This window comes from Heterodontus francisci, chromosome 8 (genome assembly GCF_036365525.1).
Source record: "Heterodontus francisci isolate sHetFra1 chromosome 8, sHetFra1.hap1, whole genome shotgun sequence".
NCBI lineage: Eukaryota > Metazoa > Chordata > Chondrichthyes > Heterodontiformes > Heterodontidae > Heterodontus > Heterodontus francisci.
In genome coordinates this window covers 70,989,143-71,016,439 of record NC_090378.1, presented here as the reverse complement: position 1 = coordinate 71,016,439, position 27,297 = coordinate 70,989,143, and the positions used below count along the sequence as shown (strand labels likewise).

General features: G+C 41.5%; 1 protein-coding gene across 2 annotated transcripts in view; it reads left to right on the top strand.

Annotated features, from left to right (window-relative positions):
• raver2 (ribonucleoprotein, PTB-binding 2) overlaps positions 1-27,297 on the top strand; it is a 144,079-nt gene that overhangs the window by 59,673 nt on the left and 57,109 nt on the right. For both annotated transcript variants that reach the window (XM_068037310.1, XM_068037311.1), the window contains exons 8-13: positions 2,050-2,158; positions 3,381-3,664; positions 6,501-6,615; positions 7,352-7,527; positions 19,484-19,573; positions 21,186-21,245. In XM_068037310.1, coding sequence (XP_067893411.1) covers positions 2,050-2,158; positions 3,381-3,664; positions 6,501-6,615; positions 7,352-7,527; positions 19,484-19,573; positions 21,186-21,245 — 834 coding nt within the window. The remainder of the gene's footprint in view (positions 1-2,049; positions 2,159-3,380; positions 3,665-6,500; positions 6,616-7,351; positions 7,528-19,483; positions 19,574-21,185; positions 21,246-27,297) is intronic.

Genomic DNA, 27,297 nt, shown 5'->3' with positions numbered 1-27,297 from the left:
TTCCTTTTCAAGTACGTATCCCATAGCCTTTTAATGATCTAGTCTCTCAATAGCTACTATTGGTGAAGTGCCCTATGCTCGAATAGCTCTCAGTGTAAAAACCTTCCTTCTCTTCCCCCTTGGCTGTTCCCAGTGGGAAGTCTCTGTTTCTGTCTCGTTCCCCATTCACCTACCAGTGGGAATGATTTTTCAATATTTACTGAAAGTAAGGTGCCCAGGTTTCACTAACCCCTTTGCTGCCTGCTTCTCACTGCACTACTTCCACACTACGCTGCCGATGCTCCGTGCTCTGCAGGAAATGCTGAGCTGCATGCCAACCCCCATTGTCTAGTCTCCTGTTCCTTTTCTCCATCCTCGTCCACCCTAACCCTCGATCCCTTGCCTGCAATTCCCTGTTCATCCTCTTCCAACCTGGCTGTGCAGGCAAGCTGGCTGTTGCCTTACCCCATGCATGCCCCACCCCCACCAGTGATGTCATGGAGCAGGGGACTGATATCTGCAGTGTGAAATTTAAAGGGCAAAGTTCTCCTCTGTTAGCAGCAGAGCCCCAGAGATTCATACCTCATTCCAGGAGTCTCCCAGACAACCTGGTAGAACTGGCAACCCAGGAGAAAGACAAGTGAATGTCAACACTCATAATTCAGAGCACTATCAAGGTTGAATTGGATACTGAAGCTAGACATTATCGTGAGCTGCATTGTATGAATGCTTAACGTACTCCTCAGATTACTCTGTTTCTGTTTCAGTGCAGACATTAACTATTTATGTTAATGGTTAATAAAAACAGAAAGTGCTGGAAATACTCATCAGGCCTGGCAGCATCTGTGGAGAGAGAAACAGAGTTAACGTTTCAGGACAGATGCTGCCAGACCTGTTGAGTATAGTATTAGGCATTCCAATAGTGTTACAGAAACTTTTGCATCCATTTAACTGGGCAGACAGAACCTTGATTTAATGTCTCATGTGAAGTGCCAGGCAGAGTATTTTAAACTGTTTAGTTCTTGTTGCATTTCTCTATTGATGAAAGAGTTTAGTATTCAATGCTAAAAGATTTACTCTACTGAAAGTTGTAGTGATGGAGAGGGGAGTAGGTAAGGATAGTATTTTTAAGCTTAGTAACTTATTACCAATATGGTAAAGGAAAACTTGCATGTAAACTATTCTAATGTTATGAGTATATTTCTAGTGCAGTACTCTGGTTTTCTAAATGATAACCCTCAATATCAGCACATTTAACTCTTTATAAGGCTCAAATCTATTACTTTATCAGTGTCTTGATTGGATGTTAGGATAAAATTTCTCACACTGATTATAGTATTTTAAAGTTATGGTAAATTCACCAAGATTTATAAATCCTTGTGGAGTACTGTTTAAAATGGGTTTAACTGAGGATTGGTGTCTTGTACTTTCTGTAATCTTGCATCCAGGGATTAGCGATTCTAAGTGCAAAAGGAAGTGAATATAAACCACTCATGTAACTTGTAACCCATTTGCCACAGCATACAGTTTTTCTATCGGCTGAATTGGAATTTGGAATCTGATTTGTTGCAATCTTGGAACAGAATATGCCCTATTAACTTTTTTAAAAATAATTTTTTAAAATAATGGATATCATAATTTTACTTGATTGTTCAGCATGATGGTTCAGTTGGTCAGATCACTCTTTGCTGTGCATCTAACCAGGAATGCTTCATGTTTTCTTTTGGGCCTGTGCTCAGTTGATCTCTACTTGGGTAACAGGAGAGCAATTGGTTTGGGCTAGGGAGGGACTAAAGTAACCAGGGCTGCAATATAATGCTCCTGTTGAAAAGTAGATAGTAGACAAGAAAATGATTGGCTCGGGAATGTTATTAGTGGTACAGCCTGATGATCTCTACTACATATTTGTGAATAAGGAATGGCCACTTGAGTGAAATACTAGGAGGAAGTTGGCACTCATGATGCACAAGTTGATTCCTTCAGGAGAGGAGGAGAAAAAAAAATTGGAGCAAGGAGAAATGAATTAAAAGCGGAAAAAAAAGTTTTATTTCTTTCACATTTTATTTCCAGAAGCCGAGTTTACTTGGCGATCCATCTGTTTTACTTCAGGCAGCTTTGGGCCGAGGAGCAACTACAATGATGAACCCTGGGAAAGGAATTTTGGCTGAATCACCAAAGGGTAAATTCAGAAATTTCCAAGCAGTATTGCTGGTAAACCACCTTGAATGATACAAAAAGCTCGTCTGGGTGATGAATGGAATGAGTAATGTGAGGGCTCGGAGCCGACACACAACAAAGCATTGCTGAGCTGCAGTGCTCATGACTGTTGTCAAGGCAGCCGATAAATACAGAGACTATGCCAGTATCGGAGCTCTATCTATGTGCCAGCAAATGAAAGACACACAAACAACAGAACAGCCCATTGCGTGGATGATGAGTGTACAAGAATATGCTTTAACCCAACCTCAACTTCTGAGCACCCCTTCTGCACTAATATGACATTTCTATTGTTAACAGTCCTCCTGGCTTCTGAGTAAGGTTGCATATTTAATAAAGTGGGACAACCAAAAGGTTCACATTGCTTGCTATTGAAATATGCTAGCCTCGTTTGGTTTGGATTTTCAAAGTACTGTGCAAAAGTAACATTTACTTTTTGTTCAAGTTAATTGTCAGTGTTGTAGAATGAAATTCTGACCTTGAGTATTCGGTGTCAGTAGTGAGGACTTGGTTCTGGTGAAGGATGGCATTATTTGAAACATCTGATTTCAGTCGTTGCCTAAAAAACTTTTTTAATGTGTGAAAGAATCTGGATTACAGAAAACTAAACTGTCCTTCATTTTATTTAGTTCAATTAGAAGCATGTATGAATTAAATATAGATTTTAATTCCAGTATTAACTTTGAGGGTAAATCCTTCCAATTGCAACTGGTGGTACTGGGTGGGGCTGCATGATTAGTCAGGTGAGATAAAAGTTCCATCTCTGACTGCAAGGATCCAATACAAAAATTTGCCATTTTCAACTGCTTCCTACTGGACATGATTTAATCCAGTCTCAGTCAGAGGCTATAATGGTTCCTGTGGGAGATGTCATGCTGTTGCAGAAGGGGTGCTCTTCTGAGGTTGAAGTTGGGCTGAAGCAGAGGGTAGAAAGGGCTCCTGTTTTGCATCTAACTATCCTATATTTTACATGGGTGTGCCTGTAATGGGAAGCTGTTTTGTTCCCCACCTCATCTTGTTGAACAGCAATCTCTTTCCACCAGCCCCCCCCCCCCCCCCCCCCCCCCAAAAAAAAATAGAAAACAGTTGAGTACATTTAAGATAGAGGTCGAGAATTGCTTTAAAATGCACTTAAAAATTAAATTATTCTGACATTAGCTCATATCTGTTGTTTCCTGATACAGGTATTCCAGTTTCTGCGTTGCCTGTTGAATTTACTAAAGCAGCTGCTCAACCGCCAGTGGGGACCTTGCCATTTCACTTCAATCAGAAACTCATGGGACAAGATGTGACCGAACAGAAAGCTGTGTTGGAGAAGCCAAATGTGGTCATTGGGCCACCTCCAGTTTCTGCTTCTATCACCCAGACACATCTTCAGGGAATTCCTAATTCTGTTCTGGGCAGCTTGATGGCCAGCCACCAAAAACAGCAACCCCAGCCAAAAGTATCTATGAGTGGGGCCATTTGGGTAAGCAATTTTGATGCACTCTCCTTCCCTCATTTCTTTTTTTCCATCTCTCTCACTTCGCTATTTTACCCCTTGAACCGAACACAGCTTGAGTGCATGTGTGGTATATGGTTTACCTTGGAACAGTGTGGAAGAAGTTCCTTAAAAACATAAGAAATCGGATCAGGTGTAGGCCATTCGGCCCTTCAAGCTAGTTCCACCAGTCAATAAGATCATGGTTGATCTGATTGTGGCTTTAACTCTACTTTCCTGCCTGCCCCCCATAAACCTTTGACTCCCTTGTAGATCAAAAATCTGTCTGTCTCAGCCTTGAATATCTTCAATGACCCAGCCTCAAGTGCTCACTGGGGAAGAGAATTCCAAACACTAATGACCCTCAGAAAAATTCCTCCTCATCTCCGTCTTAAATGGGAGACCCCTTAATTTGAAACTGAAAATTCTTCCCTAGTTCTAGATTCGCCCACAAGGGGAAACATCCTCTCCGCATCTACCCTATCAAGTCCCCTCAGAATCTTGCACATTTCAATAAGATCACCTCTCAATCTTCTAAACTCCAATGAGTATAGGCCCAATCTGCTCAATCTTTGCTCATAAGACAAACCCCTCATCCCAGGAATCAACTTATTGAACCTTCTCTGAACTTCCAATGCAAGTATATCCCTCCTTAAATAAGGTGACCTACATTGTCCACAGTGTGGTCTCATCAATGTACAGTTGTAGCAAGACTTTCCTGCTTTTATACTGCATCCCATCTTGCGATATAGGCTGACATTCTATTTGCCTTTCTAATTACTTGCTGTATCTGTATGCTGCTGTTTGTGATTCACATACAAGGACACCCAGAGCGCGCTCTACTGTATCATTCTGCAATATCTCTCTCTCCATTTAAATAATCTGTTTTTCTATTCTTCCTGCCGAAGTGAACGGCCTCACATTTTCCAACTTTATACTTCATCTACCAGATTTTTGCCCACTCACTTAACATACCTGTATCCCTTTGCAGATTCTTTGTATCCTCCTCACAACTTGCTTTCCTTCCTATCTTCGTGTCATCTGCAAATTTGGCTAGAATACAGTTGGTCTCTTCATACAAGTCATTAATATAGATTGTAAATAGTTGATGCCCAGCACTGTTCCCTGTGGCACTCCACTAGTTACAGTTTGCCATCCTGAAATAGACCCATTTATCCAGTCTCTCTGTTTCCTGTTGGTTAGCCAGTCCTCTATCCATGCTAATATATCACACCCAACACCATGAGCTCTTATCTTGTGTAGTAACCTTTTATGTGGCACCTTATCGAATGTCTTTTGGAAATCCAAATACACTGCATCTACTTAAAGTTGTCTTTCTTGAGGATTTGCTATTTTATAATGAAGTGTTATATTGTGTGGTATGATGTTGGATCTGTTGTGGCATTTTTTACAGACAGGATCTTAAAATAATGGTTTATAGTAGTTCTGTTAGGATATCTTTGCTGTTCTATAAACTTAATAAATGTGATAAAAGCCTGCTAAATGGCAAAGGAATATCTGCTCAAAAGCCTGCCCAATAATACTCAAAACACTTCACAAAACAGTTGGAAATTATCATTGTTCTTTTGCAAAAGAATTACTGTTATTTTGTGTCCTCTTACAAGCTACACTGAAATATTCCTATATTAAGTATCCTAAGTAAACGCAGCAATAATTATTTGGAAGAATATAGGATGATTGCCTCTATAGCGTAGCTGGTCTTCTGGACTTATTATAGCCAGCCTTCTGATGAGAAATTGTTCAACCCAAAACTTAATGCAGGAAATTCAAAAACTAACAGTGGTAATTTACACAAGTAAAGAGAATAAAAGTAACATAAGTACGTGTAAAAGTAAAGCATGAAATAATTTTGCTAATATATTCATTTTAAAAATCTCATGTATGCAAATCCACACATCAACTGCCTTGTCAGTTTTGCTTTGTGATATCCGATCAGCAGTAGAAGTTAGCAATTATAATTTGTTGTAGCAAACATGGATTAGTCTTGGCTACTCTGTTTAATATCTTGGTTGTCCTCTTAGTCATTAATTTATTTGATGAAACAAATAAATACAGCTGTTGGGAGACACTGCCCATTCCAGATTTGATCAGGTAGTAGCGATGCACAGGCTGAACAGCCCTTCAGAAGACATTTAATTCTCACCACAGTAACAGTGAAATAACATGCATGATGTCAGTGTCTGGGTTCACAAATGGAAATGGTTAGTTGAGGGAGGTACTTTATTTTATTTAGAGATACAGCACTGAAACAGGCCCTTCGACCCACCGAGTCTGTGCTGACCATTAACCACCCATTTATACTAATCCTACCTTAATCCCATATTCTCTACCACATCCCCACCATTCTCCTACCACCTACCTACACTAGGGGCAATTTACAATGGCCAATTTACCTATCCACCTGCAAGTCTTTGGAGGTGGGAGGAAACCAGAGCACCTGGCGGAAACCCACGCAGACACAGGGAGAACTTGCAAACTCCGCACAGGCAGTACCCAGAACTGAACCCGGGTCGCTGGAGCTGTGAGGCTGCGGTGCTAACTCACTGTGCCGCCCTGTACTTGTGGAAATGTACTTGTAGCAAGAGGTGGGGAAAAGATTTTATCTCTGTTAGAAACATGACTTTTATAAGAATACCACATAAGTTTGTTAATCCAGATATGTATTAAAAATTCTGTTTAAAAAAACTAGAAAGTAGTGAATGAAGTAGTTAATGTATTAATCTAGTGTATTCTGTATTTTCAAATAGATGATTAACAGAGGTAAATAAAAATTCTGATGTTTTAAAGTCTCCTCTCTCTACAGAGTGCTACAGCGAGCAACCAGACATCATTGCTGGGAATCCCACCACTTGATCTAAAAATGCCGAACAATCCTTATCTTAACTTCTGTAATATACTGCCAAATCTGAATTTGCATGGTGAGTAACCTGGGAGGTGTTGTCCCTCTTTTGAGTAAGGTATTAACTAATGGGTAGTGGTGTGATGTTTCAAAATAGAGAAGAGAATTAGAGTTTGTGGAAGGATAATATGTAGAGACTACAAATATTCTGCCATTAACCCAAAGCCAAATGCTGCCTCAGAGAAAGGAGTATCTAGAAGACTTGTTTTTCTACTCAAAGTACTCTCGTATCCTTCGAATATATTGGTATCTGTATTGAAATATTGTCGAATTTGTTCCTTGAAAGATGTCCAGAATTCAGATGTGCAGCACACATACCGAGTCAGTGTTCAGGTTGGTTGGGCTCTCTGATCGTGTTGCACGATTGATTTATATCAACTTGAAATCTATTTGTACAGAAAATTCACTTTTTATTTTTTCCCCACTTGGATCTGTTATTTACTTTGGAACTATCACTTCCAATCTTAAAATCTGGAGAAGCTGCTGAATGAAAATGTGTCTGTGGGTGTGGACAGGATCAAGCTCAGATGTGTTATTTTCTACATCCAAATAGCCACCTTATTTTGTCTGCTGTTTCATGAAGAATGGTAAAGGCACTGGAAAGCTGCTACTGCCTCAGAAGTTGCAACTTTCAAGAATAGGGAGATATTTTTCTTAACTTTCATTTGCTTTTGCTCCCTTCTCTACTGAATACAGCTAGCTGGTTTAACCTTTTTTGTCTAAATTTTAAACCCATTTTCTTATGTTCCCTTTAGTTGGAAATACCAGTAAGCACACTCCTGTGCAACAGCACCCTGGAGTACTGGAATCCATGTTGAATCCGGCAATCTCGAGGGCAGCCACAGCCCCTGAATTGCTGCAGACATCGGCCTCACAATACACATTTGACTGCTATCCTGAGTACACATCCAGCTGTGGGGAATATTCACAGGTAGAGCTACCAATAGCAATTTGTAATGGCTGCTGCCAAATGGTTTGTTTTAATTTTAAATTTAGTTATTTTCTTAATTTTTCATTGGCCTCAATATTATCAGCACAGCCCATTTACATGTATAAAACAATGGAAATTTGGATGTATTTTATTAAAATATGAAATATGCTCAACAGAACATGGCCAAAATATATTGTAACAATTTATACCTAATTCCTTTTCTTCATATATGGAGACAATACAATAGCTTGTACATATAGTCACTTCCTGTAACCTTGTGTTCCAAGGTGCTTTGTATGGGAATTGAAAATTGCTGAGGGGGCAGGCAAAGATAGCTCAGCAGGCACCTTGAATTTGAATTGAAAAGTCGATAAATATTTTGCATTGGGTGTTAGTTGTCAAGGGGTGGCATTGGGCACACGAAGGAGGGTCAGAGAAGCTAACCAGAGAGACCAGCGATCAAACCCGACCTTCCTTTTTTGTCGTCATTTCCCTACTCAACCATATGGATGCAATTCTAGAAAATGTCATTGTATATTTTTATTTGGAACGGTGAGCTTGTGGTGTAACAAGTATTCATGACTGACTACTTAAAAATCACTTTGATTAGCTGAAAAATAGTCTGCCATCTGCCACAGAAAACTGACAAGTTGTCAGAAGGAAAAGTTTTTTTTTTATTCAATCATGGGATGTAGGCGTCGCTGACTAGGCCAGCATTTATTGCCCATCCCTAATTGCCCTTGAGAAGGTGGTGGTGAGCTGCCTTCTTGAACCGCTGCAGTCCCAGTGGGGTAGATACGCCCACAGTGCTGTTAGGAAAGGAGTTCCAGCATCTTGACCCAGTGACAGTGGAGTAATGGCGATATAGTTCCAAGTCAGGATGGTGTGTGGCTTGGAGGGCAACTTGCAGGTGGTGGTGTTCCCATACACCTGCTGCCCTTGTCCTTTCTAGGTGGTAGAGGTCGCGGGTTTGGAAGGTGCTGTTGAAGGAGCCTTGGTGCATTGCTGCAGTGCATCTTGCAGATGGTGCATACTGTTGCCACTGTGCGTCAGTGCTGGAGGGTGTGGACGGCGTGCCAATCATGTGGGCTGCTTTGTCCTGGATGGTGTCGAGCCTCTTGAGTGTTGTTGGAGCTGCATCCATCCAGTCAATTGGAGAGTATTCCATCACACTCCTGATTTGTGCCTTGTAGATAGTGGACAGGCTTTGGGGAGTCAAGAGGTGAGTTACTCGCCTCAGGATCCTAGCCTCTAACCTGCTCTTGTAGCCACAGTATTTATATGGCTACGGCAGTTTAGTTTCTGGTCAATGGTAACCCCGAGGATGTTGATATTGGGGGTTTGAGTGATCGTAATGCCATTGAATGTCACGGGGAGATGGTTAGATTCTCTCTTGTTGGAGATGGTCATTGCCTAGCACTTGTGTGGCGCGAATGTTACTTGCACTTATCAGCCCAAGCCTGGATATTATCCAGGTCTTGCTGCATTTCTGTACAGACCCCTTCAGTATCTGAGGAGTTGCGAATGGTGCTAAACATTGTGCAATTAGGATACAGTGTTATAAAGATGAAGACTTTTCCAAATAAACTGAAGTTTCTTCCCGCTTTGCAATAGTGGTTCATTTCCCAATGCACTTGTTGACTTATTAAATCCAGTACTGAATAAGGCATTCATCTGGTTGGGGGGTGGGGGGGTGCTGCATAGTAGTTACAACATCAAAACAGCTTTTCAGCCCAAACAGTCTGACATTCAACTGTTAATATTGTTGTGAACCACAGAAGTGAGGAGGTTGACTAAGAGGAGAGTGAACATTCAGAGGTCATAGTCCACATCGGTACCAATGACCTAGATAGAAATAGGGATAAGGTCCTGCAAGTAGATTTCAGAAAGCTGGGGAAGTGACGAGCTTTCAGGACCTTCAAGGTAGCAATCTCTGGACTACTCCCGGTGCCATGCATTAGTGAGTGTAGAAATAGGAGGATAGTGCAGGTAAATGCATGGTTGGAGACATGGTTCATGAGGGAGGGCTTTAGATTTCTAGGACCTTGGGACTGGATCTGGGGGAATTGGGACTTATACAGGCCGCTCAGGTTACAACTAAAGAGAACCGGGACAGGGCAGTTTGCTAGTGCTAGTTGAGGGTTTAAACTAACTTGGCAGAGGTGGGAACCAGGATATAGCATTATGAAGAAGCATTAAATAAGATGCACAAAGGATTGGGAGAAGGGGATAACACGAGAGTAAGAAATAGGTATTAGGTGGGGTCAGACTAAGAAGTAATATATGGTCTGAATTAGATTTATATTGCATGTATGTAAACACACAGTGTGGTGAGTAAGATTTGTCAGTTGCAGGTACAAATAGCCACATGGGGATATGATGTGGTGATAGTAGAGACCTGGCTCAAAAATGGACAGGACTGGGTACTAAATATTCCTGGATACAGGGTGTTAAGGAAAGATAAAGAAGGAAAGAAAGGAGGAGGGGTGGCTCTAATGATTAAGAATATTACAGTGCTAGAGAGAGAGGATGTCCTGGAGGAGTCGAGCACTGAATCTATTTGGTTAGAGTTAAGAAACAGTAAAGGTACCATAACACTACAGACCACCAACTAGTAGGAAAGCTATGGAGAAGCAAATTTGCACAGAAATTAGAGAGGTGCAAAAACTGTAGAGTAGTGATAATGGGGGACTTTATCCTAACATGAACTGGAATAATAATAGTGTAAAGGGCAGAGAGGGGAAAGAATTTTTCAAGTGTTTGAAAATTTTTTAAATCAGAATGTTTCTGGCCCAACGAGGAAGGAGATATTGTTGGATCTGTTTCTGGGGAATGAAGTGGGTTGGGTGAACTGGGGAACATGGTATCATAAGGATAAGGTTAACCATGGAAAAGAACAAGGAGCACTCGAGTGTTTCAAAAAATAATTAGATTGGAGGAGGGCCAGGTAAATTGGAATCAAAGATTAGCAGGCAAAAAGTTATTTATTTAAATGCAAGGGGTTTAGTAAATAAAGCCAATGAGCTGAGGAAACAGATAGCATGGCAACTCGATATCATGGCTATAACGGAAACTTGGCTTAAAGAAGGGCAAGAATGGCAGCTCAACATCCCTGGATATGGAGTTTTCAGGCATGATAGAGAGGGGGATAAAAAAGAAGAGGGTGTAGCATTATTGGTTAAGGAATCAATAACAGCTGTGAGGAGGGTTGATATGCTAAATGAATCATCAAATAAGGCTTTATGGCTGGAGATCAGAAATAAAAAGGGGCAGCCACACTACTAAGCGTGTACTATAGACCCCCAAATAGTGAGCGGGAGCTAGGAGAACAAAAATGTAGGCAAATTTCTGAGTGCAAAAACTATAGGGCATTAATAGTTGGGGTTTTCAACTACCCTAATATCGACTGGGATACCAACAGTGTGAAGGGCACAAAATTCTTGAACTGCATTCAAGAGAACATTTTTAGCCAGCACGTAACACACCCAGTGAGAGGGGGTGCAATTCTAGATTTAGTCTTCAGTAATGAAGCTGGTCAAGTAGATGAAGTGGCAGAGGGTGACCATTTTGGAGTTAGCGACCATAATACAGTTAGTTTTAGCATAATCATGGAAAAGGACAAAGATAAAACCGGAGTAAAAGTTCAAAATTCGGGGAAGGCAAATTTTACAAAACTGAGAGGTGATCTGGCGAAAGTAGACTGGATATATAACTACTTAAAAGGAACATCAATGGGAGGCATTCAAAAGCGAGATTCTACAGGCACTGTGCAGGCACGTCCCCAAGAAGATAAAGGGTGGTATGGCCAAATCTAGAGCCCCCTGGTTATCTAGACGCTTACGGGGTAAGTTAAAGCAGAAAAAGAAAGCTTATGACACTCACAAAAATCTTAATAGTTTAGAAAAGCTAGAGGGGTGTAGAAAGTAAAAAAAGGAAATTAGAAAAGCAAAGAGAGGACATGAAAAACTATTGGCAGGTAAAATCAAGGAGAACTCAAAGATGTTTTATCAGTACATTAAGAGCACGAGGATAACTAAGGAAAGGGTAGGGCCTGTCACAGATGTATAAGGGAAATTACACGTGGATGCAGAAGATGTGGACAAATGAGTTTCTTGTCTCTGTCTTCACAAAGGAGACGGATGATGCAGACATTGCAGTAAAAGAGGAGGAGTGTGAAATATTAGATACAATAAGCTTAGTGAGAGGAAGTACTAGAGGGTCTGACATCCTTGAAAGTGGTTAAATTGCCAAGGCCAGATGGATTGCATCCCAGGTTAAAGGAAGCCAGGGAAGAAATAGCGGATGTACTGAGGATCATCTTCAAATCCTCACTGGATATGGGCGAGGTACCAGAGGATTGGAGGTCTGCCAACGTTATGCCATTGTTTAAAAAGGGTGCGAGGGGTAGGCCAAATAATTATAGGCCAGTCAGTCTGACCTTGGTGGTGGGTAAATTATTAGAATCAATTCTGAGGGACAGGATAAACTGCCACTTTGAAAGGCACGGATTTGTTAAGGGGAGGTCATGTCTTACTAACTTAACTGAGTTTTTTGAAAAAGTAACAAGGAGGATTGATGAGGGTAGTGCAGTGGATGTGGTCTGCATGGCAGACTGATCAGTAAAATGAAAGCCCATGGGTTACAGGGGAATGTGGCAGGTTGGATCCAAAATTGGCTCAGTGACAGGAAACAAAGGGTAGTAAACGCTGGATGTTTTTGCGAATGGAAAACTGATTCCAGTGGCGCTCCACAGGACTCAGTGTTGGGTCCCTTGCAGTTTGTGGTATATCTTAATGATTTGGACTTAAATGTGGGAGGTCTGATTGGGAAATTTGCTGATGACACAAAAGTTGTCTGTGTAGTTGATCTTGAAGAGGATAGCTGTAGCCTCAGAATGATATCAATGGTTTGGTTGAGTGGGCGGAAAAGTGTCAAATGGAATTTAATCCAGAGAAGTGTGAGGTAATGCATTTGTGGAGGGAAAACAAAGTGAGGGCGGACACAATAAATGGGAGGATATTGAGAGTAAAGGCCTGCTCGGGTACGCAATTTAAACCGGACCTGGCCTGCATCCTTTGTTTGTTTTCCCGTGCCCGACCCGAATACTGAAAATTAATGACGCTTACTCTTACTTCCCTTTCCCTTCCTGACCAAAAGGCCACCGTGTCCAACCTGGCCCGACCCAACCCGAGCCCGAATGCCAGACCCAACAGAACGACCCGAACCGAACCTGACGTGTCGTCAGGTTTGGGTCGGGTAGCCATGTTCTAATTGAGAGGGCTAGAAGAAGTGAGAGACCTTGGAGTGCATGTCCACAGGTCCCTAAAGGTGGCAGGGCAGGTAGGTAGAGTGGTGAAGAAGGCATATGGAATGCATTCCTTGATTGGCTGAGGTCTTGAATACAAAAGCAGGGATGCAATGATGGAACTGTATAAAACGTTGGTTATGCCACAACTGGAGTATTGCATACAGTGAAGGCTGGCTACCCGACGACATGTGTCGGGTTCGGGTTGGTTGGGGTTGCATTTCCAGGTCTGGCTTTCGGGCTCAGGTTGGCCCGGGTCGGACACGCTCTATCACAGGTCAGTGGCTCCTATGTTAGTTTAATTTTTGGACTAGAAAGGTGGTTTTGTTATTTTAAGCTTGTGCAGATCAGCAACCAAGTGAAAAACAGAAGGTAAGTTAACTGATGGTCGGGTTGGGCGCGACAAAAAATGGGAGGACTTGGGCCTAGTCAGGCTCGAGTCGGGTTTTTTTTTTGTGGACCCGAGCAGGCCTTTAGCGTACAGTTCTGGTCACATTACAGGAAGGACATAATTGCTCTGGAGATAGTACAGAGGAGATATACAAGAATGCTGCCAGAGTTTGAAACTTGCAGCTATGAGGAAAGATTGGATTGGCTAGGGTCGTTTTTCTTCGAACAGAGGAGGCTGAGGGGTGACTTAATTGAAGTGTACAAAATTATGAGGGACCTAGATAGAGTAGACAGGAAGGACCTGTTTCCTCTAGCGGAGAGGTCAATTACTAAGGGGCATAGATTTAATGTGATTGGTAGAAAGATTAGAGTGGACAAGAGGAAAATCTTTTTTGCCCAGATGTGGTGGGTGTCTGGAATTCATTGCCAGGAATGTTGGTGGAGGCAGAAACCCTCAATTCTTTTAAAAGATACCTGGACATGCACCTGAAGTGCTGTAACCTGCAAGGCTATGGACCAGGTGCTGGAAGGTGTGATTAAATTGGGCGGCTAGTTTTTTCGGCTGGTATGGACACGACAGGCTAAATGGCCTCTTTCTGTGCCGTAATTTTTCTGTGGTTCTAACTGTAACGGAGCAATCGGCTGCCTTTAAAGAGTGAGTTCGGGTATAATCGAGGTGCATTCCCACTAAGGGGAAAGGTAGGGCAAGCAAAGCCAGAACTCCCTGGATGATAGAGATAGAGAGTAAGATTAAGCATAAATTGTGGGTACGTGACAGTCAGGTTGATAATACAAGTGAGAATATGGAAAGTTCAAAGGAAATCCGATAGGCAAAGAGAGAGTATGGGAAGAGACTGGCAGCTAGCATAAAAGGGAATCCAAAAGTCTTCTCTAAGCATATAGATAGTAAAAAGTAAAAGGAGGAGAGGGGCTAATTAGGGACAAAAAGGAGATCTATGCTTGAAAGCAGAGGGCATGGCTAAGGTACTAAATGAGTGCTTCCATTTGTCTTTACGAAGGAAGAAGATGCTGCCAAAGTCAAAGTGGAAGAGAAGGTATTTGAGGCACTGGATAGGCTAAAAATTTATCAAGAGGAGGTATTAAAAAGGCTGGCCGTCCTTAAAGTTGATAAGTTACCAGGACTGGATGAGATGCATCCTAGGATGCCGAAGGAGGAAGTTGTAGAGGTGCTGGCCATAATCTTCCAGTCCTTCTTGGATATGGGTTAGTGCCAAATCCTTCCATCCTTGTTCAAATAAGTGGGTAATGATGAACTCAACAACTACAAGCCAATTAGTTTTACCTTGGTGGTGGGAAAGCTTTTAGAAACAATAATCTGGGACAAAATTAACAGTGATTTAGACAAGTGCAGATTTATTAAGGAACGTCAGCACGGATTTGTTCAAGGCAAATCATGCTTAACTAACTTGGAGATTTCTGATGAGGTAACAGAGCGGATTGATAAGGGTAGTGCGGCTAATGTGTACATGAACTTCCAAAAAACATTTGATAAAGTGCCACATAATAGACATATCAGCAAAGTTTAAGCCCATGGAATAAAAGGGACAGTGGCAGCATGGATACAAGGTTGGCTGAGTAATAGGAAACAGAGTAGTGGTTAATGGTTATTTTTCGAACTGGAAGGTGGTGTACAATGGGGCTCCACAGGACCACTGCTTTTCTGGATATATATTAATGACCTAGATTTGAATGTACAGGGCACAATTTCAAAATTTGCAAATTTGTGAACTGTGAGGAGGATAGTGATGGTCTTCAAGAGGACATAAACAGGTTGGTGGACTAGGCGGATACATAGGTGAAGTTGAATGCAGAGAAGTGTGAAGTGGTACATTTTGGTAGGATGAATGAGGAAAGGCAATATAAAATAAGGGACACAATTCTAAAGTGGGTGCAGAGAGACCTGGGGATACATGTGCTCAAATCATTGAAGGTGTCAGGGCAACTTGAGAAAATGGTTAAAAAGGCACACAGGATTCTGGTCTGTATACATGAAGGTATAGAGTACAAACGCAAGGAAGTTATGAACCTTTTATACAACTCTGGTTCAGCCTCAACTGGATTATAGTGCCCAGTTATGGGTATCATACTTAAGGAAAGCTTAAGAGAGGGTGCAGAAAAGATTTGAGAATGATTCCAGGCATGGGGGATTTCATTTACGTGGATAAATTGGAGAAGCTGGGGTTCTTGGAGAATAGAAGGTTGAGAGGAGATTTCATAGAGGTATTCAAAATCGTGAGGGGTCCAAAATCATGAGGGATCTAGAGAGAGTAGTTCGAAAGAAATCGTTCACATTGGTGGAAGGGTCAGGAACCAGAGGACACTGATGTAAGGTGATTGGCAAAAGAACCCACGGCAACATCATGAACTTTTTTATGCAGTGAGTGGTTAGGATCTGGAATGCAGTACCTGAGTGTGTGGTGGAGAAAAAGGCTAGGGAGTGGGACTAGCTGAGTTGCTCTTGTAGAGAGCTGGCACAGACAGAACAGACCAAATGGCTTCCTTCTGTGATGTAACCATTCTGTGACACACTTCGAGTAAGCACGAGGCACTTGGATGAGGCAGTATACAGAACAGACTTTAATATCGAGTATAAGGAATCTAACTAGAAATGGAGAGCTGAATTTTTAGGCCCTGATAAGGGCAAGCGTGGAGATGGGTAGGTGCATAATTTTGTGTCGCCGGCCACTGGCTGGTGTGCCAGTTTGCTGGCTTCATCCTACCTCCGGGCCATTTCTCGGCGGAATGTGGGGGTGGCAGGGCTACCTGCCCATAAGCAGCAGGTAACCAATTGAACCAGTTAAAGAGTTAAAGGCCTGTTCTCAGAGTCCAATTGGAATTTGAGGCTCCAGGCCTCCTGAAGGCTGTGTCGGAACAGTGCAGCTGCCTGGAGACAGCCACCCGGCAGGAGACCAGCGCTCCAGGCTTGCTTAGAGTCGCTCCCCACCTGCCTCCCTTCAGCCACAGGCTGCCCTGTGGAGGGGGAATCCCCCTTCACAGTGGTGGCCTGGCTGCTAAGGGCATTTATTATTTTAAAGTTTAAAAAAAACGTTGGAGAGAGGGCGCCTCCATCTTTGGGTACCCTCTTTCTCACTTACCTGAAAAGGCAGCCTGAGGCTTCTTCAGTGATGGAGCACTTCTTATTGAACTTCCAGCTTCGAAAGCCTTCCCACCCTCCTTAATTTGGCGGCAAGCCTGCCTTCTGGCCATTAATTGGACAATTCAGGGAAAATCACAGCCATGTGACACTTCCCCATATATTGAGAGCTTCTAACTCCAATTTGACCCTGACAGTGGGGTCGCAAAGCCCATGGGGAAACTTCTGCCCAGAGAGTGGCTTTCTATTTCTTTTGAACACTCTTAAGAACTGTTGAAAATCATGCTTCTTTATGCACCATATTTTGCCTACACCATATGTATATGTCTCAGATGGGACTTCATTCAATTGGAACATGAATGGTAGCATAGTGGTTATGTTACTGGACTAGTAATCCAGAGGCCTGGACTGCGGATCTAGAAACGTGAGTTCAAATTCTATCATCGCAGCTGGGGAATTTAAATTTGGTTCATTAAATACATCTGGGATATAGGAACAGGAATAGGCTATTTAGCCCCTCAAGCCTGTTGTGCTATTCAGTGAGATCATGCCTGATCTTTAACCTAACTCCATATAAAAAGCTGTTATCTGTCATGGTGACCATGAAACTATGGACTGTTGTAAAAACCCATCTGGTTCACTAATGTCCTTTAGGGAAGGAAATCTGCTGTCTTCACCCAGTCTGTCCTGTATGTAATTCCGGACACACAGCAATGTGGTTGATTCTTAACTGCTCTTTGAAATGGCCTAACAAGTCACTCAGTTGTCAAGGTGACTCACCACCACCTTCTCAAGGGCAATTAGAAATGGGCAATAAATGCTGGCCTTGCCAGTGACACCTGCATTCCATGAATGAGTAACATTTAGCAATCTGCACAACTATTACACAATTAAATAATGCCTAAATTAAGGTTCACATATACATAGTTTGGTAGATACGGCTGGTAAAGTCACACTATATGGCAGAACAGTGTGTTTAGAGCAGTTATTCACTCTGGAAATCAGGAATCCGAAAGGGATCATTACATAGATTAAATTGAAAACAATATTTTACTTCAGGTCAGCCTGAGCAGGTAAAAATTCTCTATCTTGCAGGAAACACTTCATCTTGTTTCGGTGGTGACTTGCTGGTTATCTGTTTCTGAATAGTTTGAAAACTGTTTATTTACGGAAATAGTTGTAGTTGTTTGTTCCAAAGCTACTTTGCTCAAACAAAATTTCCTAATTTAACTGTTCTCAAATTATTTGAAGAATGTGTTACCTTTCTGTATTATGGTTAATGGATTCCTCTGCCTATGTTTATTAATCTAGCTACTAAATTGCACCTTAATCACTGATAGCTGACATCATTACTACCCCTTAATTCTTTGCACAAGCACTATTTGTATTTAACATTCAGACACAGAGCAGAAGACAAGCTATGCTTTCTAACACTTCAAAGCTATCCTATTTGTTTTGGAAATTCAGTTGCTCTAAGATGCAAAGAAGTTCGATTATTAACCCATGACTCCCTTAGATGTCCAAGATACAATACTGTCCGATATCCAGCACAATCCACACCAGTGTTTACCCTTTGCATGTGCAAATAGTTCCAATTGCATTTGCCACCTGTTCCTATATCCCTTCAACCCCTTTTCCTTCATCCACCTCTTCTATTGCTGTTTTAAATTTCATTTAATTTTGCCTCTTGTTCTAGACCTCTCAACTACTGAAAGAGTCTACTTCTATCTCTCCATGCCATTCTTCCATAATTTTAAGCACTTTTATTTATATTGGCCCATAATCTAACAAAAGACTCGTTTTTTCAAGTCTTTGACGAAGATGCTGTTTTTTATGAAGAAATGCAATCTGCATTGTACCCTCTCTAAAGGTTCGAAATCTTTCAGTGCAAAGCTCAATACTGTACACAGTACTCAACTGAAGTCTTAAGGTGTAATGTAGGTTTATCATTACAAATTAGCTTTTATGTTCTATAGCTCTTGATAAGACCTAGAATTCCATTAGCTTCTTAAATAGCCTTATCAACCTGCTTTTCATGTCCTGTGAACCTGTACCTCCCGGATCACTACTGTTCCATAAGACTGAGTATACTTCCATTCAGAGTATAATTATTGCTTTCTTTTAAACCAAAATGTATCATCTCACACTTAATGGTATTGAATTTTACGTGCCACTCTTTAGTCCATTTCTCCATCTTATCAGTATCTTTTTGCAGCTTCTTTTGGTCTTTAAAAAAAATTAACTTGACCTCCAATTTTGGTTTCATCTTTGAAGTTTTTTTTATTCATTCATGGGATGTGGGCGTCGCTGGGTAGGACAGCATTTATTGCCCATCCCTTGAGAAGGTAGTGGTGAGCGGATGCCTTGAACTGCTGCAGTCCATGTGTGGTAGGTACGCCCACAGTGCTGTTAGGAAGGGAGTTCCAAGATTTTGACCCAGTGACACTGAAGGAACAGCGATATAGTTCCAGGTCAGGATGGTGTGTGACTTGGAGGGGAACTTACAGGTGGTGGTGGTCCCATGCGTCCGCTGCCCATGCCCTTCTCGGTGGTAGAGGTCACGGGGTTGGAAGGTGCTGTCTAAGGAGCCTTGGTGTGTTGTTGCAATGCATCTTGTAGATGGTACACACTGCTGCCACTGTGTGTCGGTGGTAGAGGGAGTGAATGGTTGTGGATGGAGTGCCAATCATGCGGGCTGCTTTGTCCTGGATGGTGTCAAGCTTCTTGTGTTAGTGCTGCACCCATCCAAGCAAGTGGGGAGTATTCTATTACACTCCCGACTTGTGCCTTGTAGATGGTGGACAGGCTTTGGGGAGTCAGGAGGTGAGTTACTCGCCACAGGATTCCTAGCCTCTGACCTATTGTAGCCGCAGTATTCATATGGCTACTCCGGTTCAGTTTCTGGTCAGTGGTAACCCCCAGGATGATGTTAGTGGGGGATTGAGTGATCGTAATGCCAGGGGACATGGTTAGTTTCTCTCTTGTTGAGATGGTCATTGCTGAGCACTTGTGTGGCGCGAGTTATTTTTGGAGAAACTGTATGTTACATTATTAAAGGTGAATTGGAACTCAGTATTTTTCAATCCCATAATAAGTGATAGACTAAGCATTAAAAATGGCCTGTGAAATTATTTCTGTATTGGTAGGATACCATGCAACAGTGGTACCAGAACTATGTTCCATCACACAACTCATCTGAGGCGTTTGTAGTAGGGTGTGAAAAAGAGCAGTGTGAGGTAAGTGAAATTTCAATGATTGGCATTAATGAGCTATATAAACGGGACTCGTCGGTTGTACAAAACCCATGGTGCATTGCAGTTCTAATAACCTATAATTTTTATGTGCATCCCTAAATAAAAATAAACTAGACTTTTTTTGTGTTTGCTCTGCCCTTGTTTGGAGTTGTTTGGTTTTTTTATTTATTTGGAGATACAGCACTGAAACAGGTCCTTCGGCCCACTGAGTCTGTGCCGACCAACAACTACCCATTTATACTAACCCTACAGTAATCCCATATTCCCTACCACCTACCTATACTAGGGGCAATTTACAACAACCAATTTACCTATCACCTGCAAGACTTTGGCTGTGGGAGGAAACCGGAGCACCCGGCGAAAACCCATGCGGTCACAGGGAGAACTTGCAAACTCCGCACAGGCAGTACCCAGAATCGAACCCGGGTCCCTGGAGCTGTGAGGCTGCGGTGCTAACCACTGCGCCACTGTGCTGCCCGAATGTGTCCCATTCAGCAATTCTGCTGCAGTGTCTTGATTCAAGTCAGAAACTCCTTAGTGCAGAGTCAAACCTGTAAATCTGATCCATGGTACTGTACAAGTTAGTGTTTCAATTTTCTCTGTGGCCATTACTGTAAAGTTTTTAAATTGCCATGATTTTTGTGCCCAAACTCTCAGAATGTGGAAATGGTAACTGTGAGGATATATTTGTATTAGACAGGTTTACAGTACCAGTGATAGTTTTGGCACAAAGTGAAGCTGAACACTGAATCCCTTACATAATAAAAGCCATGAATTATGTTGGGCTGATTACTGCTTTGACATCCCATACCTTAAAGGAGTGTAACAGGCCTAAGGGGATAGGTGATGTACCTCAAAAAAAAATTTGGGAAGGGTTATCTTTTGGAATTGCTCCTGAGGGAATATGATAAATACTTTTCACACCTCCAGTGTGGTCGCTTCTATAAACCATATTGCACCACTTTTTGAAAACAAAATTGACCATGATAACTTGGAATCTACCAGCACTACTACTTCTCGCTTCCTCTTTCAAGAGGAGAAGCAACAGAGAAACTAAGGCTCCTGTAATTGCAAAGGGTGGTGTCTCACATTGGGGTGTGTTTACACAGGCAGCATTGGCTCTCCATTGTCTAGTAGTATGAAGTAGCTATTCATGTATGTATGAACTGAAATAGGGACTGTTAGCTGTGCAGTTGTCTGGGTTAGAGTGGGTACATTGTGGCAGAGTCCAATACTGTTGTCCACAAGTAGGCACTTTCCAGGTTAGGCAAACTTTGTCTTTTTCCCACCTCTTTCTGACCTGTTGATGAAAAGGCCTTGTAATGCCTCACCATTCCTCTGATCTGAGATGAAGTAATTGAGCATTGATCAGCGATTCAACTTTGAAGCTTCCCATTGTGATAATGAAGCATTCAGTCCATGGACTGCATTCACCCAATGAACTTTGACCTAGAATACACTGTCAGTTCTTTCCATTGAGTGTATACTCGCAGTCCCTTTATTTTTTTTCCCTAGCAAAATTCATTACCTTGCATTTCTCTGCATTAAGTTGCCCATTTATCTATTTTAAGTCTTGTATTTTTATTGCTCTTAGGTATCAGCACCAGCTTTTATTCAGACATCTGTAGCTCCTGTTGAAATGTTCTATAATCAGGTAAGAAACTGAAAATGCATCTGTAAGTGCTGCAGCAACTAAAAGCCTACCATTATCACTATCTCTTCTCTCCAGAAATTGCCAATTGCCTACAGTTATATTTTCAACGACGTTTCTTTGAGTTTATTGTGTGATTCTTTCTTTTGGATGGAAAGACATTCTTCCAGACTTCCTTTCTCACTTTTAACTTCCAGATGTTTAACTAGTGTCTCCTGATATTCAGATCCTATTTGCCTAGAATTTGTTCACTATGACAAAAGTTTACTGCCATACCTGCTTTTTGGGTTTATAAGCCCAAACTTAGTACCTGCACCACCTGAATTATTTCTTCTTTCCTTTCTTCATCTTGAGTATGTTGCATTCTGGATGTTGGTCCGTCGCCTAGACTTCATTTTTTTGTAAATCAGTTTAGCCATATTGTACATTTGCTCCGGAAATGCATTTTTTAATGTATGAGACTTAATTTTTCTTTTACTTTCCCTTTTAAGCCTGCTTTTCCAAAGTGCATTTCCTTTGGTGCTTTTGTAATAAAGGCTCCCAATTGCATAATTTCTCATACTGGTTTGGTTTTTATCTTGAGTTTAAAAAAAACAGTAATGAACATAAATGCTGTGCCTTAAACATTTAAATCCTCCTTCAGTCTTACATTATTTTACTATTTGGCTCCAATGTGCTTTAATGAATGTTGAGTATTTCTGCAATTTGTATTACAAAGCTATATTCCCACTGCATTTTCAATTTAATTACTTATTTTTGCATGTTTGTATTTGAGGATTTCAGTTGGCAGTTTTTTAAAAAAAAGATTGTCAGCTTTTGCTAGTTTCTTGGGTTAGGTGCTGATCTGCCTAGGTGCAGATCAACTACACCATCAGCTCTGGGAGGTGTATGTCTAGGGAGGTCAGGAAAGTATATGGAAAGGAAATGTATATATTTTGATTGTACTACTGAGCTCAGTAACTGTTCGCAAGTAGTTCAATTCTGATGGACCGGGTAGTTGCAAGTGCTTGACACCGATAGAAATAGTAAGTGGACAAGAGATGGGGACAATTCAACGTCATCGATAGCAAAGATTTTTAAATTCAAGAGTAGATTTGTTATTGCAATATTCATGCTAATTTACTGAAACAGAAGTGTAAAGCATAGTTTAAACACTTGAAACCACTTTTTTCACCTAATCCTTTGTCCTTCAGTTTTTATGAAAAGCCTCTACTTTCTGAAAAAATCAAGTGTAAAATGACTTTAAAAATAAAGAAGACCACACCTGGAAGATTAAGCCTTTCCGTAGGGGGCTAAATGGACATTACAGCTATTGATAAAATAATTAAAGACAGACTTGCATTTATATAGCACTTTTCATGACCACTGGACATCTCAAAGCACTTTACAGCTAATTAAGTACTTTTGAAGTGTAGTCATTTTCCAGTGTAGGAAACCTGGCAGCCAATTTGTGCACAGCAAGCTCCCACAAACATTAATCTGATAATGGCCAGATAATCTCTCTTTATGATATTGATTGAGTGATGAATATTAGCTAGGACTCCAGGGATAACTCCCCTGCACTTCTTTGAAATAGTGCCATGGGAACCTTTACGTCTACCTGAGAGGGCAGATGGGACCTCAGTTTAACATCTCATCTGAAAGGCAGCACTCCCTAAATACTACACTGGAGTATCAGCCTTGATTTTTGTGCTCAAGCCCTGGAGTAGGACTTGAACCTGGAACCTTGTAAATTAGAGGGGAGAGTGCTACCAGCTGAGCCATGGCTGACCCGATTCATTAACTCACACAAATTGATTCTGCAGATAAGTTAGTAGCTACCACATTTGTCTCGTTTTACATATATTTCTGCTCCTGATTTAGACTTCGCGGTTGGGGGAGGGGGTGCAACGATAAGATGGCTTCTGGCAGCTTTTAGATTGTGTTCTTGAGTACTTTTAAATTTCAGGTCACCAGCAGCATTTATCCACGTAATCATTAAATCAAAGAATCTTCAGAATAATCTTATCAGCAGCCTTGGTCTTTTGCAGGAATTGGATATAAAATAAGATTCTTGGGCGATATAATGTATGAACTGTGTTGATTTGAGTGTTTTCTTCTGTATGCACTGTTCATTTTTGCCTTGTGTTCTATGAACTGGTGATAAAGGAGCTCAGTGCAAGTCCACAAATTACTAAGTTTTCAGAGCACAAATGCAAAAGGATTAAGTATTGAAGGCAGCAAGTTTGTTTTGATTTGTCTTAATGGATTTCCAACAAAGCTCATGATGCATTTGCCTAAGAGTTTAAGGCTGCAATTCCTCCTCCTACATTGTGATGTCTAAAATTGCAAACCATTAGTACCCGAGGAAAAAATGGCCTTTAAACATTTTAGAAAATGAAATTTTTAGCTATTCAAGAACAAATGTAAAGGATGAGGAAGGTCCTCTTTCCTAGTGAAACTTAACATTCTATGGCAGCCAGATTTTTATTAAGTAAAAAATGGCATTTTTTTTGTCACATTTTCACCGTACTGAAAATATAGGAATTGACATGACATTGGAACAGAACTAGTCTGGTTTGGTTTTTAATCATGTGAACTAGGCTAATCGAAGATCAGTCAAATGCAGGAGTTATGTTAATTTATGTAGCAAGAAATACCATGTTGATTATAAGCCATAATTAGTGCCTTCTGTCAAAAGTTAATTTTTCCAGTTTTCTTGCGTGTTTTTGTTGACAGATTTTTTTCCTCTTAATTGTTCCCTCATTGACCATCTGACCTGAGAACTTGCTGCCAAAAAAATAACAATTAATGTTTCTTACAACCAATTAAGAGGTGCCATAGATGACCCAATTATGAAACTGCCCTGCTTCTTTTCACCTGGAAAACATCACAGCCTCTACTTGACACCACTGAGGACTGAGTGTAATGGAACTCAAACCTGCATCTATACCACTGTGCTTGATGATCAGGCTCACTACCATCACACTACCCAATTTTGCAGGCCATTCAGGGGATTAGATTGTTTGAGCAGTGTTCTGTTTGGATGAGGATGGAATGACATGTCATGAATATGTCTGTGTTTTGTCACATCAGGAATTGTTTCTGGCTGAGGACCTGTGCTCATGCCATTCTTACTTGCCCTCTACTGCAGTGATGTCATGTTAATGTCTAAGTTCTGTTAATGGACGTTAAAAACCTAGTAGTCGGAGATAATAGGGTGAACAGGTGTTGGGTGTTGATTAGTTAATTGTACTCAGATGTATATATAAAGAGCCAGCCAGCACTGGCTGGGTGGTGTCAGGAGTGGAGAAGTAAGCTCTGTGGCAAGCAACAAACAGTCTCCACCAAAGCATCCTAGTCTCAGTATCTTCTGCACAAACAGGTTTGGAAGTTTATCTAACATTGGTTGCCTGAAAGTGAAGATCAGAGACGAAGATTTGTTTTCACAGATTAGAATTGGAGTTTTTTTTTTGAGGAGGCTGTAATTGGAGTTTTTCTTTGAAGAAAGATGACTGACACTAGGTGTAAGATGTCAGGATATGATTTTCCACCGCTGTTTTGTGAAGCTGAACCTTGCGATCATTGGAAGAATGAAGTTGGTCTATGGACCCGGTTACGTCTTTACCAAAAAGGAAGCAAGGAATAGCCCTTGCACTTCCACTTCCTGCCAGAAGCAAGATCAGGGGCAAAGTGTTCTCTGAGCTAGAGGCTCATCATTTCGGACAATGAAGAAGGTTTGGACAATGTTAAAATGGATGATAAATGGTGGATAAAATTTATATGAAAGATAACTTATTGAGTGCTTATGAGGCGTGGTCGGACTTTGATAAATTTAGAAAAATGGATGGTTCTTCCATAGAAGGATATATTATGGAGTTTAATTGAGTTTATGCAAGGTTGCAGCAATTCTACTTGGAAATTCCTAAATCAGTACTTGCCTTCAAATTATTAGATTGTGCTGGGATATTGGACATGGATAGGCTCTTGGTATTAACTGGAGATAGATTCAAAGAAAGAGATATGCTTTTTGATCAGATGTCTGACACCCTGAAGATATTTTTGGGAAAACATTCCTCTCTGGATGCAAATGGGCTCTTCACTGGTGACACCGAAGGTAGAGGATTCAATGTTAGCATTTCGAGGCCGTTCAAATATGAGGCCCAAACGTCAGCATGAAAGGAGAATCGCAAACGAAATGAATGAGGATGGAGACCCTTTTGGCAGCTTTAACAGAAGGCAGGAATTGGGCAATTATGGCAGGAATAACCAAGGGGGTGGTCAACAGGTGTTTCTGATGTGACTCAAAAGTATCATTATGCGTTGCATTGTCCAAAAAGGAATAACGGGGATTTTGAGATGAAACATGACGTGGAAGGTGAGGATGACGTAACAGATTAATCAGAAGGAATTGTACTGGTCACGAGATGCTTCAGTCCGGTACTGAGTGTCCTAGTCGCAGATTCATTCAATTACACAGTTCTTGACAGTGGGTGTACATCCACAGTATGTGGAGTGGACTGGTTTTAAGGTGTTACATGGATTCTTTAAGTAAGGAAGACTGAAGTAAGGTCAAAGAATGTGACAGTTCTCCCTGTTTCAAGTTTGGGGATGACCAGAAGTTGAAATGACTAAAAAGAGTGGTAATTCAGTGTAAAATAGCAGGGGTAAACCATTTTATTAGTACAGATGTAGTATTCAGTGAAATACCTTTTATGTTAAGTAAGCCATGTATAAAAAAGGCTCAGATGAAATTGGATATGGAACATGATAAGGAAATCTGTAGCTTTGCAGTTCACACAGTTGGGACATTATTGTATTCCTTTAGCGAGACCTAACATATCTTAGCAGGATGTTAAAGTAGTATTAATGGCATCCAGGGGTAGAGATTTAAAGGAGCAAAGGCAAATTATTTGAAAACTACATCAACAGTTTACACATCCATCTTGTCATAGGTTGAAGATTCTGTTAAAAGATGCGGGGGTAATAGATGACTACACTAAACTTATGTGGAGGAAAATTCCTTCTTCTGAAGACTTGAACGCATGTGAGAGCAGCAGGGAGAAGATGATCCCAAACGGTGTAGGTGTGAGAACACAGCCCTGTTTCACGCCACTCAGGATAGGAAAGGGGTGTGATGAGGCGCCGCTATGCTGAATTGTGCCTTTCATATTGTCATCGAATGAGGTGATGATACTTAGTAGCTTTGTCGGACATCCGATCTTTGCTAGTAGTTTGAAGAGACCACGTCTGCTGACATCTTCAGAAGAAGGAATTTTCCTCCACACAAGATCAGATGGCAGGTTGTTCAACCTTGCCCGTCTAAGAGCAAAGACCAAAGTACGAAAAGTCCTCATCAGGAACTCCTCTTTGCTGACGATGCTGCAGTAACATCCCACACAGAGTGTCTTCATCGATAGGATTGCGGCTGCCTGCAACGAATTTGCCTAACCATCAGCCTCAAGAAAACGAAGATCATGGGACAGGATGTCAGAAATGCTCCATCCATCAATATTGGCAACCACGCTCTGGAAGTGGTAAAAGAGTTCACCTACCTAGGCTAAACTAGCACCAGTAACCTGTCTCTCGATGCAGAAATCAACAAGCGCATGGGAAAGGCGTCCGCTGCTATGTCCAAACTGGCCAAGCGAGTGTGGGAAAATGGTGCACTGACACGGAACACAAAAGTCCGAGTGTATCAAGCCTCTGTCCTCTGTACCTTGCTCCATGGCAGCGTGGCCTGGACAACGTATGTCAGCCAAGAGCGACTTCTCAATTCATTCCATCTTCGCTGCCTCCGGAGAATCCTTGGCATCAGGTGGCAGGACCGTATCTCCAACACAGAAGTCCTCAAGGCTGCCAACATCCCCAGCATATACACTCTACTGAGCCAGCGGCGCTTGAGATGGCTTGGCCATGTGAGCTGCATGGAAGATGGCAGGATCCCCAAGGACGCATTGTACAGCGAGCTCATCACTGGTATCAGACGCACCGGCTGTCCATGTCTCCACTTTAAAGACGTCTGCAAACGCAACATGAAGTCCTGTGACATTGATCACAAGTTGTGGGAATCAGT